Here is a 19,490-nt window from a genome sequence, read left to right on the forward strand (position 1 = left end):
AGAGACGAGAGACGAGAGACGAGAGACGTTCATCAGCTGCAGCTCAGACAAAAGGCGCCGCGTGGAAAACGGCCAGAGAGGATCTCAAGCTCTTGATTCCTGTCCCCGTCCTCTGCCCCAGGGGACGGGGACCAACCAGCATGGACGCCTTCTTCACGTCAGGATGTTTGTATATCAGATGTAGTTTAAGTATCAGATGTAGTTGTATCAGATGTAGTTGTATCACTTGTAGTTTAAGTATCATATGTAGTTTAAGTATCATATGTAGTTGTATCACTTGTAGTTTAAGTATCATATGTAGTTTAAGTATCAGATGTAGTTGTATCACTTGTAGTTTAAGTATCATATGTAGTTTAAGTATCATATGTAGTTGTATCACTTGTAGTTTAAGTATCATATGTAGTTTAAGTATCAGATGTAGTTGTATCACTTGTAGTTTAAGTATCAGATGCAGTTTAAGTATCAGATGTAGTTTATGTATCAGATGTAGTTTAAGTATCAGATGTAGTTTATGTATCAGATGTAGTTTATGTATCAGATCATTCATCGCCGGCTGTCATTGATTGATTACCAGGAAACGTACCGTCGCGCGCTAATGAAGAACCCCCCCAGGTGGTTCTCATGCTCAGCTGAGGATGGTCCATGCTGGTCTCCATATATCTGCAGCCAGTGGGTGGCGCTAATGATGTCAGCTTTCAGACTGACCCCCCCCCCCCAGACCTCTAAAGGATCATTGTCTGAGTTTCATCTGTGGCATACGGAGAAGAAGAATGCGTTGGAGGGTGGAGGCGTGGCTTGTGTTCGGCGACAGCCGCATTCTGGAAGTGGAGCCGCTGCAGGAGAAACCGTCATTGTTATTGTTGGTCCTTGAAGGAATAAGAAGGTCGTACGACTGGGTCAAGGTCAAAGCTCGTCCATTAGCAGACAGCTGATGACACACACGGAGCCGCTAATTGAATTTCATGGCTGGTCTTTGTGGCAGCGCCCGCCGTCTGTTACTGGTGTACAGCCCGGCCACTGTGTGTTTAGGGGGGGGGGGGGGGCTCCATGAAATGGCTCTTTAGCAACAAATGGCTTCTTTCAGTGTGTGTGTGTGTGTGTAGGTAATAGACAAGCCTATATACTCCCAAACAATAGAGCCCCTCCCCTCTCGGTGGTGGGGGGGGGGCTGGAGGATCAAGGCCTTTAGAGCCCATGAATTCATTACTGCTGCTTTCTGTCCGAGGAGGCGCGTTGCCTCGTCTTTATCGCTCTGAAATGAGCAATGAAAGAGGCTTAGGGAGGTGACGGGAGGTGGGGGGGGGGGGGGGGTAGGTGAGGATTTGGGGAGACGAGAGAGAAACTTTTGTGGAGGGAGAAAGGCAGGGACTGTGGAGAATGACGAGTGACGGGTGGGCTAATCTGGTATCCATCTGCTGCTGCAGCCCCCCCCCCCCCCCCCCCCCCCCATCCACCAGCACCTTTGAATGACACCAAAACATTGGACTAAATGTTTTTGGACTGGGGGCTTTGTCGGGACACCCATCAGCACCCTGCCTGCTGCGACACAACGAGCCGCCGCCTCCAAAGTACTTCACAATGAGATTCAAACGTGAGCGGGGGGGGGGGGGGGGGGGCGACGGGGGGCCGTGCGGCGTCTCAGTCGCCTCCGACACGCCGAAAACATGTCTTCCAATGTGACCACATCACCAATCGGATGGCGTCATCGGCAGGACGACGTCCGATTTGGGTCTGGTTCGTCACCGGAACGAAAACGTGAAGTTGGTTGTCATGGTTACGATAAAAGCAACAATTGGGATGAGAACTCGGGACCTTCGCTTCAGTCCAGCCGAGCCGCTAGCGCACCTGGGAGCGAGTCAATCTCACAATCCTACTATGGTGATGCCGTGACCTGCCCGATGATGATGATGATGATGATGATGATGATGATGATGATGTTTCTCGTGGAACGCTGCAAGTCAAAAGAGCATCAGCGTCATTCCACGCCATGGCGTTGATCTACCTGCTGGCGGATGAACAGAGCTCCAGTGAGGATGAGGAGGAGAGGAAGAGGAGGAGAGGAAGAGGAGTCACGTTTGTCTGGCTGAATACAAACAGCCTGATTTCGCCTCCTGCTGAGGGAATCGGCTCCTTTTCAATCTCCTGCGGTTGAAATGAGCCTCCATCGCTCCTCTCCTCCATCGCTCCTCTCCTCTGTCCTCTCTCCTCTGTCCTCCCAGCTCCTGTCTCTGCCCCCCCCCCCCTCCCCCCTCCCTGCAGAGCAGAGGACAGACCCCCAGCTTTATTATCCGACCTGATCCGACACGATCACCCGTGAGGAGTCGCTTTCGGCCCTGGTTCGGGGGGGGGGGGGGCGTCTGGTTCCATGCCTTCTATTGGTCCTTTAAGAGCTTTAAGATTCTAGAAAGCTCTTAAATTGTTTCCTGTGGAACCGAGGATGCTCCAGTGGTCGCTGGGGGAGGTTCCTCTGGTCCGTAAGCGGGTTCTCCTGGAGATGTTCTGGGTTCTGACTGTCATTAAGGACACGCTCTGGAGATGTGCATAGCTCTTTAATTGCTTTAGGAGTTCTAATTTGTAATGAAGGACATGCTCCCGATCGTGTACGTGGTTCTGGTTGTCCAGTAGGTGGTTCTCGTCTTTCTAGGGGGGGTTCTGTCAATGTGAGGCATCCGGACGGCGTCTTTTTAGAGTGCAGTAATAATAAACAGAAGACAGGTGCGAGACTTGGAACGGTTTGTCTCGTCTTTGTGCTCTTTCTTCTTCTCTTTCTGCGTCTAAACGGCGAAGAGAACGGCCGAAGCCGTGCTTTCCGCGTCGCCCGCCGCCTCGCGGCGTTCCCCATCGCCGTCTGTTCTGAGCGCGCTCCGTCGACCCAAAGAGCAAAGTTTGTGGCTCCATACATTTAGATCAGTTGGGCGTGTCTGTGATGGATTCAGTCCACAGGAGGTCGCAGTAATCGGTCGTCTAAAAGCAGCAGCCTACATCATCATCATCATCATCATCATCGTCAGACACGTCCACATACTCCTGACGACTTCTGAGCTCGCGTCTGACCTGAATCTGGTTGAGAACGAATCTACGGGTGCCCAGATGGGACAAGGGAAAATGGTTTTAACCGGCACGTTTCTGCCTAATAGGTCACACCTGTGATTCGTGTGTAACGGCATCAGCTCTGAATCAGAGAGACCAGCGGGTTCCGGGCGGGAGACGATCCTGGAGGACGGTCCGAGCCGTCCTGGAATGTGTCCCCAGTCTGTCCTCTAAATGCACGATGGATAAAGTGCTCAGCTGTCCACATACTTTTGGCCGCGTGTCTGCCTGTGGCGTTCCGTGAGTCGATGCTCAGCGGGGGGGCGAAAAGAACCAGTATTAGAGTGAAATGGTCCGTGAACTGAACGTGTGTGTGTGCGTGTGTGTGTGTGCGTGTGTGTGTGTATGTGCGTGTGTGTGTGTGTGCGTGTGTGTGTGTGTGTGTGTGTGTGTGTGTGTGCGTGTGTGCGTGTGTGTGTGTGTGTGCGTGCGCATCATTTCAGGATCTAAAAATACGATGATGTTTTAAATATGAACAGAAATATAAAAAATGAATTCAGGGCTTCTTTTAATCCAGTGGTTCCTGTTCAGGTTCTATTGGGCCCATTCAGGTTCTACTGGGCCCATTCAGGTTCTATTGGGCCGTTCAGGTTCTATTGGGTCCATTCAGGTTCTACTGGGCCCGTTCAGGTTCTACTGGGCCCGTTCAGGTTCTACTGGGCACGTTCAGGTTCTATTGGGTCCATTCAGGTTCTACTGGGCACGTTCAGGTTCTACTGGGCACGTTCAGGTTCTATTGGGTCCATTCAGGTTCTATTGGGCCGTTCAGGTTCTATTGGGCCCGTTCAGGTTCTACTGGGCCTGTTCAGGTTCTATTGGGTCCATTCAGGTTCTACTGGGCCCGTTCAGGTTCTACTGGGCCCGTTCAGGTTCTATTGGGTCCATTCAGGTTCTACTGGGCACGTTCAGGTTCTACTGGGCCCGTTCAGGTTCTACTGGGCCCGTTCAGGTTCTATTGGGTCCATTCAGGTTCTACTGGGCACGTTCAGGTTCTATTGGGCCCATTCAGGTTCTATTGGGTCCATTCAGGTTCTACTGGGCCCGTTCAGGTTCTATTGGGTCCATTCAGGTTCTACTGGGCCCGTTTAGGTTCTACTGGGCCCGTTCAGGTTCTATTGGGCCTGTTCAGGTTCTATTGGGTCCATTCAGGTTCTACTGGGCCAGTTCAGGCTCAGGGTGTCCTTGAGGTGGTTCTGGTGTTTTCAGTTGCTGATGAGTTTTCCTCACACGGTGATCTGGATCAGCACCAGAAGGTTCTAGATTGTTCTCGGTCTCTTTACACACCAACCATGAAAAGTCAAAGTGAATCAGAGTCGATGTGTATTTTTAACTGATTCTTTAATCCATAAATGGGTTTTAAAGTTATAATGTAATATTTTTTCCCTGACCTGATTCTGGATCAGATCCAGAAGACATTTTTCGCGGTAGTGCACATCGGACCCCTTCATGACTCTGATTTTTGGTGCGTGAATTGAATGCATATTTTACAAGATATGATGTTTTGGAAAAGCCTCCATTATAAGTAAATGGGAAAATCCAGATTTCTTTGACATCATCAGTTACCGATGAGTCACTGATGATGTCAGAGGGTTGCTCATCTCCCATGCTGACATCTGTTCAGGTTCTAATCAGGAATATTGATTGTAGTCTAACGGGAGCTGAGTCAGCGACGATGGAGAGGCAGATTACTGCAGTAAAAGTACAACAGTGTTTATGTACTCTACTTTTGTTTGTTTTATTTATATAAAAGAAAGAAAATATTACAATGAAAACTACAGCATGACAGGATAGTGTTAAATTGTTATTGATTATGGTTAATCAGCTCTGTGGAGTACTATTCACATCAGTGTCTTTACTTGACGATTTTATCTCTCTGCAAAAAATAACCAACTGAGCATCGTCAGGAGGCGGAGCCTATCTGACCATCTGACACTACCTGCCAGGTGTGTGTGTGTCTTGTATGACAGGTCACCTGATTCCCTCATAGGTCACAGTGAGGTCACAGGGTCACTGCAGGTTATCAGCGATCATCTGTGTTCACGTGGGAGGCCATGTGATCCACGTTGGGTTTGTGTCACAGAGGAGGAGGAGGAGAAGGAGATGAAGTTTTTACATCACAGATAGACGCCATTATCAGTTCAAGATTTTTGCATTAAACATGGCAGACCATGGGGTCTAGAGCATTTAGGCTCCAGCTGAACAAAGTTCTGAAGGAGAGTGATTTAAAGCCTTCAAAGCCTCCGACATTAAGCAGATGTCTGCGATACAAACAACAGTGACCTCAGAGTCCTGATTAAATCATGTCTTCTTCACACTTCACTCCACCTGTGGAGTTGGCTGAACCACGTGACTCAACACGGAAGCGGAAACAGTACAGCGAGTTGCCAACAGCTGAGCAGTGACAGAGATCCTCTCAAACGGCGAGGTGATCCACTCAGTAGTTTAAAAAAAATACTCTGAACAACCGTGCGGGGGGAATAATACGAGATAAAATAATTACTTCTTTTTTTACCGTTTACGTATAAAACTAGGTTAATTTGAATGCGTGCAAGTAAAGGGCAACATAAATGAACGATGAACTCTTTTTTTAATTTTTAAAGTTTTTCATGATCAGGTTTGCTACTTCCTTCTGGTTTCTAAAAACGCCGTCAGAGTGAGACATCACTTCCCCCCGTCCACTCTCTGAAGCAGCCTCGCAGCTCAGTTAGCAGCCTGAGCTAATCCGGCTAACAGCTAACGGCTAGCTAGTGTCGCTATGATGGCGGAGCTGGTGCAGGGACAGGCCTCGATGAACCAGCCGGGGCTGAAGTCAGACGGCCTAGCCGATGTGTTACAGAGGGCCCGACAGGTAACATCCCCACCGTGGACCGCCCCGCACATATCCCGGGCCGAACCGGGTCGTTTAAACCGAGCCAAATCACTTTTATTCGGATTCGCCCGTGTTGTGCCGCTTCTACTCCCAACTTATGCGCTCCGCCAACACTCTCTCTCACACACACACACACGCTAGCATGCTAACTAGCTTGGAAAGCAGTTCGGAGCGGCGCTTCTGGGACGGGTTGGCACACTTTAATCGAGCTGACACGGCCCGGTGGGTTGTTTAGGGGGAGTTTGTGGAGCTGTCATCCGGGGGGGAGCGGGGTGGAACCGCGGGGGAGCAGGACAGAAGTTTGGCCACACGTGTCACTGAGACAGACAACCTGTTGGGCTGCGGGACAGAAACCCGGCCACGAACACCCGGGACGGGGGCGAGCTGACACGGTTAGCGGCGGTTTATTGACCCAGAACCGTACCGGACAGTCCGGGGGGGGGGGGGGGGGGGACCGAGTTAAAGCTTCAATTACTCCAGCAGTTAAAATGAGAGCCGGACCCCCCCCACCCCCCACCATAGGCTGCTGTTTACTGTGAGTTGGTGTGAAACTAGGCTGACGTTATGTAACAGCCTCGGAGCCATATACAGGCAGAAGAGGTGTCTGCTGCCTATGGAGGGACAGACAGACAGACAGACAGGCAGGCAGACAGACAGACAGGCAGGCAGGCAGGCAGGCAGGCAGGCAGGTGGTCAGTCAGCTAGACGAGAGGGCTTGTTGGACAGGTAAACGCTCAGACAGACAGACGGGAGGTTGGACAGGTGGTCTGTCAGACAGACACACAGACGGGGGTCTTGTCTGACAGATATTTAGTAGTAGTAGTAGTACTACAGATACTCCTGCAGTACTACTATGGTCAGGGCACGTTGGTTCTACAGGTGTGTTGTCTTCAGCTTCCTGGGAGCCGGTTGGAGCTCGTTCAGATGAATCCAGGTGAGACAGGAAGTAGCAGGTCAGTGTGAGGCTCCAGCGAGAACTTCAGATTCTCTGGGGGGGGGTAATGGGGTCTAATATTACTGCAGGTATCTAGATTTTGGCCGTCATTTAATCGTTTAGAGTTCTTCTGTGTGATTCAGATTTCTAGATTTATCTGGCGCTGTCTTACCCCCACGTCTTGAATCCTTCCGTCAGCCATCTTCATTTGCACGGAAACGCACGCCGCTGATGTTCCTCAGCCGAAGGAGGCGGGGCTTTGTGACACGGCAGCGTCCACTTTGACGTTTAATCCAACGGTATTTCAAAGCAACGGAATCAAATCACACTTATTTAGCGTAGCGTTGGCTGCTATGCGCTCCGGCCACGCCCCTGCCTCGCCCCGCCTCCTTTTTACCTCACGCAGACATTTGGGACTTTAGGTGACGACTATAAACGAGTTTCGTCTTTGAAACCGTGACAGATTTTCTCGGCCTGTGGATGAGAGGCGGTTGTTGGAACCGATCGCACTCGATCAATACGTTTAGCCTCTTTATTTAAAACCTGGGGGGTTGTCATGCGTTTGTCCCGTTCAGCAGCGTTCATGATGATGTCATCGCCGACTTCATCTTGAAGCCTGCTTTCCAGTGGAATCTTTGAACTTACCAGATTATATTTTGCCTCCGACTATTGAACACCTGAGCAGGTAGGAGACGGCCCAGAGCCGCTACAGCCTGGTCAGCGTTCTGAGGAATCCAGAAAAAATCTGTCCGTAGATTTTGGGAACCGCGGGAGATCTCCGAGCGCAGATCGACTGGCGTGTAGCACAGATGCTAACTGGTTGCTATCACGTGACTCCATGACAGCGGAGTAGAACGTCACAATAGAAGGCCAGCGTGGTCGGAAATCACGCCATGATGCAATGCAGTTGTTGTTTCTGTCTAAAAAGAGATAGTGATAGATAGAAGCTGATAGCCAATCAATGATCGGATACAGTCTGGAGAGATCCCGGTCTCTGTGGGAACTGGATCCCTCTTGAAATGAACAAACGGATTAGATTATTCCATCCATCTGAATGATCAATTAAATTCAGGTGGGATTTTTCATCCGAACGGGACTCCGCCTCCGCCTCAGATGATGAGTTTTGTTGAGAAAATCCAGATGGAATAAACAAATAAAACCACTTCCTGTCTGAGAAGCTGATCGCTGACGGTCTTACATTATTTAGCTTGGAACTGAAATTTAGGATCAAAATTATAAAATGTCGGGGTCGGACATCTTCCATCTTTAGAGTCGGCTCACACTGGAGCTCCGCCTCCCCGACGGTGGGCTGGTGGCGATCCCGCTGGCGTCTTTCGTTCGTAGCTTTAGGGAGGCCGGCCGGTCACGACGCTGAGCCTCGGCCGAGCTCGTTGCTGCGAATGAATGACGGCGTAAACACGGACGACGCGGCGCCCGTCTCCTGGTCACAGAAACACGGAGTTACCTGAAGCTAACGCCGGGTCTGTAAGTGCGTCCGCATCGTTCGTGTCCAGCGGACGGACCCTGCAGGAACATCTGCAGCCAAGCGAGGGTCCTTATTAGGAATCCTCCCGGTGAGCGCACAGGAAGGAAACGGCGTCGGTGGTGCGACACAACGTTCACCGTGACGGAGAGAGACGCTCTTTGGTTTCGTTTAAAGTCTTCTTTCTGTTTGTAAAGCGCTTGGGTGGCTGGTAAAAGCAGTGCCGGACTCATCCTACCTGTTCCTGCCCGAGGGGGCGACTCGGGTCACGTGACGCGCTGAAGCGTTTGTCGTCCTAAGGCTCATTCATCTGTGTAAACGTAAACACTATTTTCTAGCGATCGGCCGATTTTATGGCCGATGCCGATCGTTAGCCGTCAAGGAGGCCGATATTTGGAGCCGATATTCATCTGCAGTAAAAGTGAAACTATCGGCGGCAAAATTTAGAATAATACGAACTCCAACACGTAACTTTGTTTAAATGCATGTTTGTTAAACATGTTTTAAAAAGAATCTTAGACAATAAGGAACAAATCTTTGCTATTGGGCTCACGTAAGGCTTTTCCACTGAGCTAGCGCGCTAGCAGTAGCGTTAATGATAGTTAGTTTGTACTGGACTGGGCCGTTCTGTGAGGAGTTCGTATTTCTGGATTTCCTTTTGCGACACAATTTGAACGGTTGCTGGCGTTGGAGAATCCCTTCCAGCAGAACCGAGATCCGGTCCTGACGGCTGCTTCTCTCTCCGTTTCTGCCAGATGGTGGGGAAGATGGGCGGAGAAGCGATGTCCCACCTCAACAGCTCCTCGGGAAGTGTCGAGCCCACACTCTACTACCCCGGCCAGAAACGACCAGGAGAGGACGGAGGTGAGGAGGAGCGAGGCGGAATACGCCGGCGCCTGGAGGCATCGGGTTTTTGAACTTGCTGTTATCAGTCGTGCCGGTTTTGATCTTTGACCACAAAGAAAAGGCTTCTGTCACCTGAAACACAGCAGGGATTTGTATCGGTTCAGGAAAGTGGCTCTCGGAGGGCCCAGACTAGAACCCAGGACCTGACCCGGAGTCTTCTCACTTGAGTCGGACCTTCCGTTTAACCAAGGCTCCCATAAAAGCCCAATCACAGCCCCAGAACCAGAGCCAGACCTTCACGTTCAACCTAGAACCGCTAACCCAAACGAAACCATTTCACCCGTGCTCGGTTGGATCGGTCCAGGCCCGCCTCGGCTCACCCCAGAACCTCGAACCCAACGAAAACACCTGAAAGCGTTTTAATATCTTGGTATTTGTGCAGCTTCAGATCCCCGTCGGGTTCTAACCTCTGTTTGTCTCTCAGTAGGGAACCAGCTGGCGGCCATGGGGCACCAGAGGTAGGACCAGCACTTCTTATTGATCGGACCGCTCCGGTAACGACGCGCGTCTCGTTTGCAAATACACATCAGCGCGTCGGGCGAAGCGGTGGATAAGTGTTTATAGATCGTCCTCGTGCAGCCGCAATCATGAGCGTAATCACTTTCTGTCACGCGCACACACACACACACACACACACACACACGCACACACACACACACACACGCACCGGGGTTGTGTGTTTTCGGTGTGACCGGGATGTGTGTGTGTTTTGCAGCAGGGTAATCACAGAGGATTACAAGGTCCCCGACAGGATGGTTGGCTTCAGTGAGTATGACCTACGACCTGTCGGTCGTTCCTGCGCCGCCTCCACCTCGACGGATCTCATCTGAAGACTCACTTGTGTTGTCCTCCCCCCCCCCCCCCCCCCCAAGTCATTGGACGAGGAGGCGAACAGATCACCAGGATCCAGTTGGAGTCTGGCTGTAAGATCCAGATCGCTGCAGGTGAGACTTTCCTCCTCCTGACCTTTGAACTCTGACGGCGCTCCTCGTTTGTGGGTGTGATTTTTAAACGCGTTCCTCTCCTGCAGACAGCAGCGGCCTGATGGAGCGGCCATGTTCTCTGACCGGGACCCCAGAGAGCATCGAGTGAGTCTCGGACGCTTCCCGGGACGGCGTCGCCTCCTCGCCTCCGCCCGGTGCTCACCTCCTCTGTGTGTGTGTGTGTGTGCGCGCGCGCACGCGTGCGTTTACAGGCAGGCGAAGCGGTTGCTGATCCAGATCGTGGATCGCTGTAGAAATGGTCCGGGTTTCCATGGCGACGGGGAAAGCAGCGCCTCGGTGCAGGAGATGCTGATCCCAGCCAGCAAGGTGGGACTGGTGATTGGCCGAGGCGGAGACACCATCAAGCAGCTGCAGGTGGGGTGACCGCCGGGTCGGGTTGGCGAGCCGGACTTCCTGCCGGGCCGCCATCTTCCCACGTTTGCTGTTGTTGTGTGTCAGGAGAGAGCCGGCGTGAAGATGATGATGATCCAGGACGGCCCGATGCCGACGGGCGCCGACAAACCGCTCCGTATCTCCGGAGACCCGTACAAAGTGCAGGTACGCATGTCTGTGCGGCGCCGCCGGCCCGTTGGCGCGTCGACCACACAGTTCAGCTTCGGTTCCCGGCTGATGGACGAGGAATCCTCATGGTCGACCATTTAAAGCTCCGCCCTGGAGAACACGAGCTGGCGCCGAATGTAGTTTCTGTTTCCTCTTCCTGCTGCAGGCGGCGAGGGAGCTGGTGTTGGAGGTGATCCGGGAGAAGGACGGAGACTTCAGGTCCGGACGCAACGACTTCAGCGCCCGACTCGGAGGCACCAACCTGGATGTACGGCGCGCTCCGACGCATCGTTGGCGCCCGTTAGCGCCCGTTAGCGGCCGCCCGACATCCATCTGTGTTGTTCCGTCCCGCCGCAGGTTCCGGTGCCCCGGTTTGCTGTCGGCATCGTGATTGGCAGGAACGGAGAGATGATCAAGAAGATCCAGAATGATGCGGGAGTCCGAATCCAGTTTAAAGCAGGTCTGGTCCAGTTGAGGCTGGAAGTGGGAACAGTGCAGTTTAAAACGTAGTTCTAATCTGAGTTACACCAGAACATCCAGATTAGAACATCCAGAAACGATTAAGGATCATACGGGCACCTCAAAAATACAGATCTGTGTACGTAGTTATGCTCCAGATTAAAACAGTCTGTTTACACCAGTGAACTAGATTAGAGTTGATCTGTTTTTACACTGTAATCCAGATTCGATCTGACGAATTAGCACAAATATAAACCTGGTTTGTTTACAGCAGCATAATCCAGTTTACAGGGAATCTGGTCTCGTAGCCTAATTTAAATCTGGACTGGGCACCATTTGGACTCTGACCTCTCTGGCTCCATTCTAGATGATGGCATCAGTCCAGAGCGTGTTGCTATGGTGATGGGTCAGCCCGACCGCTGTCAGCACGCTGTCCACCTCATCAATGATCTGATCCAGACTGCACAGGTAACCCGCCCAGACGGGCCGCGCACGCGGGTCGATCACGCCGGGCCGCCGTCTTCACTCCGTGTGTTTTTGAAGGAGCGCGATGGTTTCGGCTCGGCCCTGCGGAGTGGGAGGGTCAGAGGTCGTGGCGATTGGACGATGGGCTCTCCCGGTCCGCTACAGGAAGTGACCTACACCATCCCTGCCGACAAGTGTGGCCTGGTCATCGGCAAAGGTAAAAGCGTCTCAAACGACCTCGCCGTGATTACAAAGCACGTTCTTCTCTGCTTTAAATACACGGAACCAGAACGTTTCGGATCGATTCTAAACCTTCTGAACGCTGCAGCCCGTAAACTGGACCAGAACCCTGAAACAGAACCACAATCAACGACAGAGCCAGGACAAGAGCTCCGTCAGCGCCATTCACGTCTCTAAACCTCTTCATCGACCATTCAGCGGGGGGGGGCGAAGGTCAAGAGGGTTGAGCAGCAGCTTCCAAAATAAAAGCATGAAACAGAATGTCAAGTACCCGATGTTTAGACTCAATGTGTGTGTGTGTGTGTGTGTGGTCTATTGTTTGTAAGAACGTCCAGTTGGACTAATGAACGTCCTAATGGCCACGCACACGCACACACACACACACACACTAAGCGCTGCTGTTTAACAGCTCCAGCACTCTCCTTAAAGGAAACGTGTTTCAGTGTCGCGGCTAAAGAATCCGTTAAAATGAATGTTTGTTTTTTAATTAGATGCAAAGTTTGACGACTGTTAGTCAAAAAAGGAGCCCAAACTAAGACGGAGATTCCCGGTGGTTGATCTGTGGAACAAACGCGTTGACGTGCGATCGGGTGCGAGGCGTCTGGACGTAAAGGAGCTCGATCGGTTTGACCGACGCGGATTCGGGAGGAACACCGAGGGAACGCGCCGCGTCGGATGCTGCTGGCAGCCTCTTAGCGGTGTCCTCATTTCTTTACCAAATAGTTAATAACCCCAGGCGGGTCTCCTCGAGGAGGAGGAGGAGCAACTGATTAAACGTTCACTGGTTTGACTCGGAGACGCTTCGTAGCTGCTGCGGTTTGTGTTTTCATGACAAACTTGTCGTCTAAATTTGTGCGTCTCATAATTGCCTTCGTCTCTTTCCTCGCACACTTTTAGCCGCGTGAACTCGAGGCTTCTTACGTTTGCTGAGCTCTTCGCAAAGGTTCGAATCACTCAGCTTTCCTGTTCTGTTTGTAGGTGGAGAGACCATCAAGAGTATTAACCAGCAGTCCGGAGCGCATGTGGAGCTGCAGAGGAACCCTCCCCCCTCCACCGACCCCAACACCCGGGTGTTCACCATCAGAGGCACCGCCCAGCAGATGGACCTGGCCCGCCAGCTCATCGACGACAAGATCGGGGTTCGCGAAACGAGCGCCTCCGACAATGTTTCGCTCCGGGCTCCTTAAAAACATTTGGCGCTTCTTTCGATGCGAACCGTCGGGCTCGCCGCCGCCTTCTGCAAACGGAAGCTTCGGAACGTAACGAATAAGAAACCACGTCGTGAATGTGAACATCAGAATCATCCGAATCCTGCCGACGGCCGCTCCGTCCGCGCAGACCTAAAGCAACTCTGTCTTCCTCTCATCCCGTGAACCGCGAGTTGCCCTTTAAGCTAACGTCAGCTAGCGCGGTGCTGTTAACCGATGTGAAAGCAAAGGTAGACGTTTCAGCCTGGAGTTGGCCGGGATGCTCGACGGCTGCGTAGAAGGTCGATGCCCGAGCCGGATGACCGCTGGGACTGAAAGTGTCTTTCTGTCCCCTCAGGGTTCCGGTATCATGAGTAACGGAGGCTTTGGCTTCAGTCCCTTCACCCAGGGGCCGGCAACTCACCAGAAGTAAGAAGATTGAATGTCAAACGCGCAGATAAACGTTTGTTTGCTACAAGTAAACCTGTGTGTGTGTGTGTGTGTGTGTAGCTGTGGCAGCGGGCAGACCTTCCTGACTGGCGTTTGGGGAAACACCTACCAGACCAGCTGGCAGAACCCGGGGCAACAGGACCCTGGTAACACACACACACACGATCAGACTGGTATCTGCAGAGCGAGCGTTGAATCAATGAATTCAGAAGTGTCAGACACGGACCGTGTTCTGATTGGCTGATTTATTTTGAACCCCCCCCCCCCTCAACGCCATCGAATCGGGTCTCCTCGGTGTGCACCAATGGCTGCAGGGCTTGTCGTCGTCCAAACCAGTTCATCCGGTTTGTCCTTTAGCAAGGAAGAAGTGATCGATGTCGGGCTCGTGTTAGCTTAGCACGTAGCCGCCCTCCTCATCCGGCGCCGGCGTCTCTGGGTCGAGATCTCGTCCGTTGTCTGTCCTCTCGGGATGTGCTGGCTGTCTGGTGTCGGGTCACGTGACTCGGGTTTGGTTGTGTGTAGTCAATTTTGACATCGATGCACTGAGAAGAGGAACGGCGTTGTGCTGATGTCACTGGATCGGTCGAACACGGACTGAACAGGACGAATTCTGTTCCAGAATCCAGACACAATGTTTTTCTTTTCTTTGAATGTCTTTGGAATAGTGGAGCCGTGAACTCTGACCTTTTATTGTGGTAAGAGGGCCGCAGATCCTTGGGTCCTTGGAGGTGCTATATTAGCCATTAGCATCAGCGCCAGGAGGTTGTTGTTGTTCTCATGATCCCCAGCTACTAGCAAAATAAAAAAGGTGCTGTAAGGAATGCGCTGCTCTTTCGTTAATGGATGGCAAACATCCGAAAGATGTTTAGTTTAATTACAGAACCTTCAGGCGGAACCGAATGCAAATTCTCTCTTTGAATGTCCACGTGTTATTCAAGCAGCCATGACGGTTTCTGTGGGCGTTTAGCCCTGGGTTCCGTTGCTTCTTTTCTCGGCTGTGTCTTCAGCAGGTTGGATTTTGAGTTTAATTTGTGTGTAGGTCAGCAGAGCCAGCCTCAGAGCTTGATGACGGACTACAGTAAGGCCTGGGAGGACTACTACAAGAAGCAAAGTATGGCACCTGCTTTTCTGAATGCGCAGTAAATAAACATGCATTTATTGGTAAAACTTAACTATTGATCAGTCGCAATAATCATGACGGCGCAAATAGATCAGCACAGCAGAAAGCAACTGTTTGCCGACAGTGGATTGATCAGCCGATAGACGCAGCGGTTTGCAGGTGAAAGTAGTTTAGCGTTAGCCACTTAAGACACGGCCAGTTCCCCGAGAAGGTGGCGGCGGCCAAAAGCAGAGCTAAAAGACGGACGGCGGACGGCGGTGGAATCGGCACGGCGTTGCGTTCACTGTCGCGTTCGCCCGTGTGTCCGCAGGTCAGTCGTCTCAGCAGAGTTCGGTGCCAGATTACACTGCAGCGATAGCAGAATACTACAGACAGCAGCCCTACCTGTGGAACCCGGCCCAGATACAGGTAACGCGCGGCTGCTGCTCGCCGGCGCTTCTGGTTCCGATCCGCGAGTTCTAGCGGAGAGCGTTCCTGAAACGGGGGGGGGGCGGGGGGGGGGGGGAATGAAAACTGTGGAAAATTTTCATCTCCGTGTCTCTCCAGGATCACTAGAGGCTCGCCGGTGAAAGCCTCGGATGGTCGTCGACGGCAACTGAATTTGGGTTTCCTAGCAACGCTCTGCCGCTTCCTCCTTCCTTTTTGTAGAGAAAAACTAAGGATTAACTGAAAAATCATGAACTCTTTTCTTTCTGTTTTTTAACCTTACAAAGTTGATATTTTGTCGGGCAAATTTTTTGGACTAGCCTCTGGTCTCTCCGCAGCGTAGACCTGGTTTTTCTTTTTGTTTTTTTGTTTTTTATCAAACTTGAACTTAAAGATGTATCAGTGTGGCTTTGAACAAAAAAAAAGAATCCAGTATAATCTATATTTTGTCTAGTTTTATTTTCCAATAAGAAAACGGTATGAGGCTTAGCAGTCTTGAGTGAGAGAATCAGAAATTCTATTATTATTTTGCTTATGATAATGTTTTAAAGCATGCGTCAGATTGTGTCGACTCTCAGTTCTTCTTTTTTGTTTGTTTTTTTTGGCATAGAAATATTTTAATAGCGTCAGATGGAAATGTAATGTTTTACCATCAGAGACAAAACTGTTTTTGTACTAAATTTGTGCTCGCTGGGTCTGTTTGTGCTCAATCTAATTTTACCTGTTCAGTCACCATCTTCGACGCGTTTTGTTTTCCGTTGGTTTGATGATAGTTCTTATACCTGTATCTCTATAGTGATTATTTAGTTTTTATGATGTAATGAATAAATGACGATTTATATTGCGTTGTCTAAAGCCAGATCTCTCTGTGGTCAAACACTTTGTCGTCCACAGGATTTAACCTCCAACGTGTTTTTCTGCTAAAAACGAAAAAGCAGGGAAAGTACTTTTTTTCTTACAGAGTGAAATTTTATTGTAATTTAGTTCTGCATATTTCTACTTTGCCGATTTGTTTATAGAGGAAGTGTTTGGCGCTGAACAATGAAGTTATCAATTCTATTAGCCATGTATTAGCTAAACAAGCATGTTGGCTAAATGTGCTGAACTATGCTTGTTAGCAAAAACTATGTATGTTACCTCAACATGTGTGTTAGCTGAACGAAAGTGGTGTTTGAACAGTTTCTGTTGTTTTATTAGCTGAATGTACGACCGAACTGAAAATATATTTGTGTTAGCGCTGCGGTGTCAGGCTAGAAGTTTAGCTTTTACTAAACGTGCACATTTTCATGAGTTGAAATGCTTTTCCGATGTGTGTTAGCGAATCTGCGCATTGCGTTGACGGTCTCGCGCCTTTCCAGGAGCCTATCATGTTAGCTCTCTTGTTTTTATTCCAATCAGGGATAATGTGTGTTTTGTAGAGCTAATATCTATCTTAACTGTCACTAAACCAGTGAAGGTTCTAGACAAAATTCACTGGCATTTATTCTCAAACCAAAACCAGTAAATATGCTAATATAATCAGTTCTGCTAATTAAATAGAATGCTAAGGCTAAAAACAGCCGTAACATTTTCAAGTAAAATATCTGTCCCATCTGCGTTGTCGGTAAAGAGGCTAACACATTTGAATAGACCCTAAATTGTCTCATTCTCCAGAAGATAAATTTGTATAATTCTACCCCGCACTGATTGGCTCGTTACCACGGTGGATAAGTTAAACCATGAGCGTCTAGATTAGCTAATAGGAGGCCGAGGGTTGGTCACGTTGTCGACTCTGTTCCCGCGCGTGACGCGGCAGCGTTAGCCGGATCTTCCTTAGCTAATCTTGGTGCGCTCTTCTGAATTGTTATTTTAAGCGATACTCTGTAAGCTAAAATGTGCATTTTGAGACTGGAGACGAGCTAAAGTCGTAGGTGCGCGTTAGCTGACTGCTAGCTTGATGCGTGACGCTTTAGCTCGAAAGGACCGCTGGCCAGCTGCAGCCGTGTCCTCGTCTCTCCTCCGGTGAATTTGTTTGTCAAATTAGGGTAACAATTCGTTTATGGCGAACCCAAACATGAGCTCGGCTCCCGTTGCAGGATTTTGGATCCAAACGGTTTAGCTTTAGCCTGCGTGCTCTTTAGGTCACAGCCCTCCATGTACGTCCTTTAGCGTCGTGTTTAGCCCGTCTGTGTTGCCTGATTGCTAGACGTGTGGGACCACAGAGAGGTTTGTCTTGCGTAGAGGGAGATCTGGCTGTTGGGTTGAATATTGAATCGGTGGTTCTGCTTGTATGTGTGACGATGATGATGATGATGACAGTAATAATAATGAGTTCTCCTGTACAGGGGTCTATTTAAAGCTTTTCATCCTGTTATGAATATTCAGTTTGTCGATAAGATAATATGGTTTGTGTAAATTTCCACTCTGGCGGGTGTTCTCGAGTTTAAAAAAATGTACTTTGTTATCCTGTTAAAAATGTTTAATTCACACGTGTCTAACCGATTTGCAAAGAGAAACTGTGTCGTATTCTCAAGACTGCTAGGCTAACTGTCTCTGTCTCTGTGTTTCTGTCGCCGCGTTCAGAAGTCTGCCCGATTTGTCGGATTTTTCAACACGTCTGCGTTTGGACCGTGCGATTACAGCGACGTGACGTCGTCGCAGACGTGTTGTACAGTCCAGCGGCTTCTTAGCGCGACTGAGGCGAGGAGAGCGAAACTCGGGGGGGCGTTCGACTCCCCGAAAAATTACAAACGCCAGAGTGGGGACGGCGGCTTGGTGTCCAGTTCTAGGTCTTCCAGGTCTGAACCAGTAGCCAACGAGGCCAGGCCGAGCCTCGCGGCGTCCCAGAACCAGCACTGGGCACGACCTCGCCGCCCCCTCTGGTTTAGATCTTCCTAGTCCTGACCCCCCCGTCCTGGAGGGGGGGGGACGGGAAGCTTCTTGGTTTCATGGTTTCTGTTGATTTTCTAATGGACGCATGTCCTAACTGTAACCTACAGATTTTTTCTATTAGATTCTATTGACAGATAGTTGTGTATGAACCCGAGCCACGAGACTGTCAGTGGCCGAGGAAGAGGAAGAGGGATGGTGGTGATGATGATGATTAACGTGAGGGCTAATAAACAGGCTCGTTCTTTCTGACTGACGTGTCTTAATCCGCTGATCCAGAAAAACAATTGATCTAAGCTTTATTTAGTGATCGAAAACTTCATTGCACCAAAATGGTGTCAAAATAAAATATATATTGGCAACGTTAGCACATTGTTAGCATCAAAGAGAAGCTTTGTTCAGCAACAAATGTTTTGAAAGGAAACTGTCTCTGCTGATGTAAAAATCAGACAAAAACAGATTTCCGTATTGATCTAGCTTGGGTGGAAATCCAGTCCAATAAAACCAAAATCGTTTTGATCAGTTCCAGATTTATAAGTTTTAATAATTAATTCATTCGTAAGGCATTTCTTATGTAGACATTTAGCCGGGCGCACTTGTTTCTGATAGATTTGGGCGTTTCCAGCACTGCTCCTCTCATGAGGAAGGATCCGTCGTCGGACGTTTTCCTGCTCCAGATGTTTTCGTCTTTGGTCGGAGACGAGCTCCACGCCGGGCGTCCCGTGTCCCGACGTGAGAAGTGGGACTGATCATTTATTCATGCTCCCTGAATGCGGACAGATGGTCTGATTGACGGTGTGATGTCATCTGTCATTAGGACTTTACTGTAATCACACACAGACCGACCTCCTGGGAGACATGAAAGAGCACTGAGGGAGGAAGAGCTGAGGAAGACGAGGGAGGATGTGGGAAATCATCTCCCTCGCTGAGAGGAAGACATTTGCGCTGATAGAACGTGATGCTTAAACGTGGACATCTGATTGTTGCCAGTCCGGTGTGGGCAACACGTGTTCAGGAGGTCAAAGGTCGAACCGCTGCAAGAAATAGAATCTGACAAAATTGTTGAATCAAAAAAATTAAGTGGAAATTCTGAAATAGTTCTTTAGTTCATCGATGATGGGGCTTTTTTGGAATGATAATCATTTGTGTTCGCCCATCAAGACGCCTGAACTCCTCTTCCTCGTTCCAGTGCATCTGATTGACGAAGAGCCTCTCATATCGACAGAATCAGAGATTGGAAAATACGAAGTGGAGGAAATGAGAAAGATGGGAGGATGAAGAGAGAGAGAGAGAGAGAGCGAGAGAGAGATGATTGATGGAGAAATCAAGCAGGAAACATGAAATGAAGGCTCGTCTCTTACGGGCAGCGTGTGCGTGTGTGTGTGTGTGTGTGTGTGTGTGTGTGCGTGCGCTGTGGTCATAAAGTACAGGAAGGAGCTCTGTAAGTAC

General features: G+C 50.0%; 1 protein-coding gene across 1 annotated transcript; it reads left to right on the forward strand.

Moving 5' to 3' along the window:
• The first annotated feature begins 5,845 nt into the window (after nucleotides 1-5,845).
• LOC137917920 (far upstream element-binding protein 3-like) lies at nucleotides 5,846-18,293 on the forward strand. Its single transcript, XM_068760652.1, has 18 exons — nucleotides 5,846-5,938; nucleotides 9,132-9,240; nucleotides 9,707-9,740; nucleotides 9,998-10,047; nucleotides 10,155-10,226; nucleotides 10,313-10,370; nucleotides 10,478-10,640; nucleotides 10,725-10,823; nucleotides 10,993-11,094; nucleotides 11,184-11,286; nucleotides 11,653-11,753; nucleotides 11,829-11,967; nucleotides 12,969-13,129; nucleotides 13,536-13,606; nucleotides 13,688-13,773; nucleotides 14,667-14,738; nucleotides 15,058-15,155; nucleotides 15,294-18,293. Exons 1-18 carry the CDS (start codon nucleotides 5,846-5,848, stop codon nucleotides 15,300-15,302), a joined length of 1,620 nt encoding a protein of 539 aa, XP_068616753.1. The 3' UTR covers nucleotides 15,303-18,293.
• The last annotated feature ends 1,197 nt before the right edge of the window (nucleotides 18,294-19,490 follow it).

Source organism: Brachionichthys hirsutus, chromosome 4 (genome assembly GCF_040956055.1).
Source record: "Brachionichthys hirsutus isolate HB-005 chromosome 4, CSIRO-AGI_Bhir_v1, whole genome shotgun sequence".
Taxonomy (NCBI): Eukaryota; Metazoa; Chordata; class Actinopteri; order Lophiiformes; family Brachionichthyidae; genus Brachionichthys; species Brachionichthys hirsutus.

What these genes read in the sequence shown, in the direction of transcription:
- LOC137917920 (XM_068760652.1), top strand. Translation starts at nt 5,846, where the DNA reads ATGATGGCGGAGCTGGTGCAGGGACAGGCCTCGATGAACCAGCCGGGG. An exon ending in CGACAGGATGGTTGGCTTCA is followed by an intron (nt 10,048 to 10,154) that starts GTGAGTATGACC and finishes CCCCCCCCCAAG; the next exon opens with TCATTGGACGAGGAGGCGAA. An exon ending in GGGACCCCAGAGAGCATCGA is followed by an intron (nt 10,371 to 10,477) that starts GTGAGTCTCGGA and finishes GTGCGTTTACAG; the next exon opens with GCAGGCGAAGCGGTTGCTGA.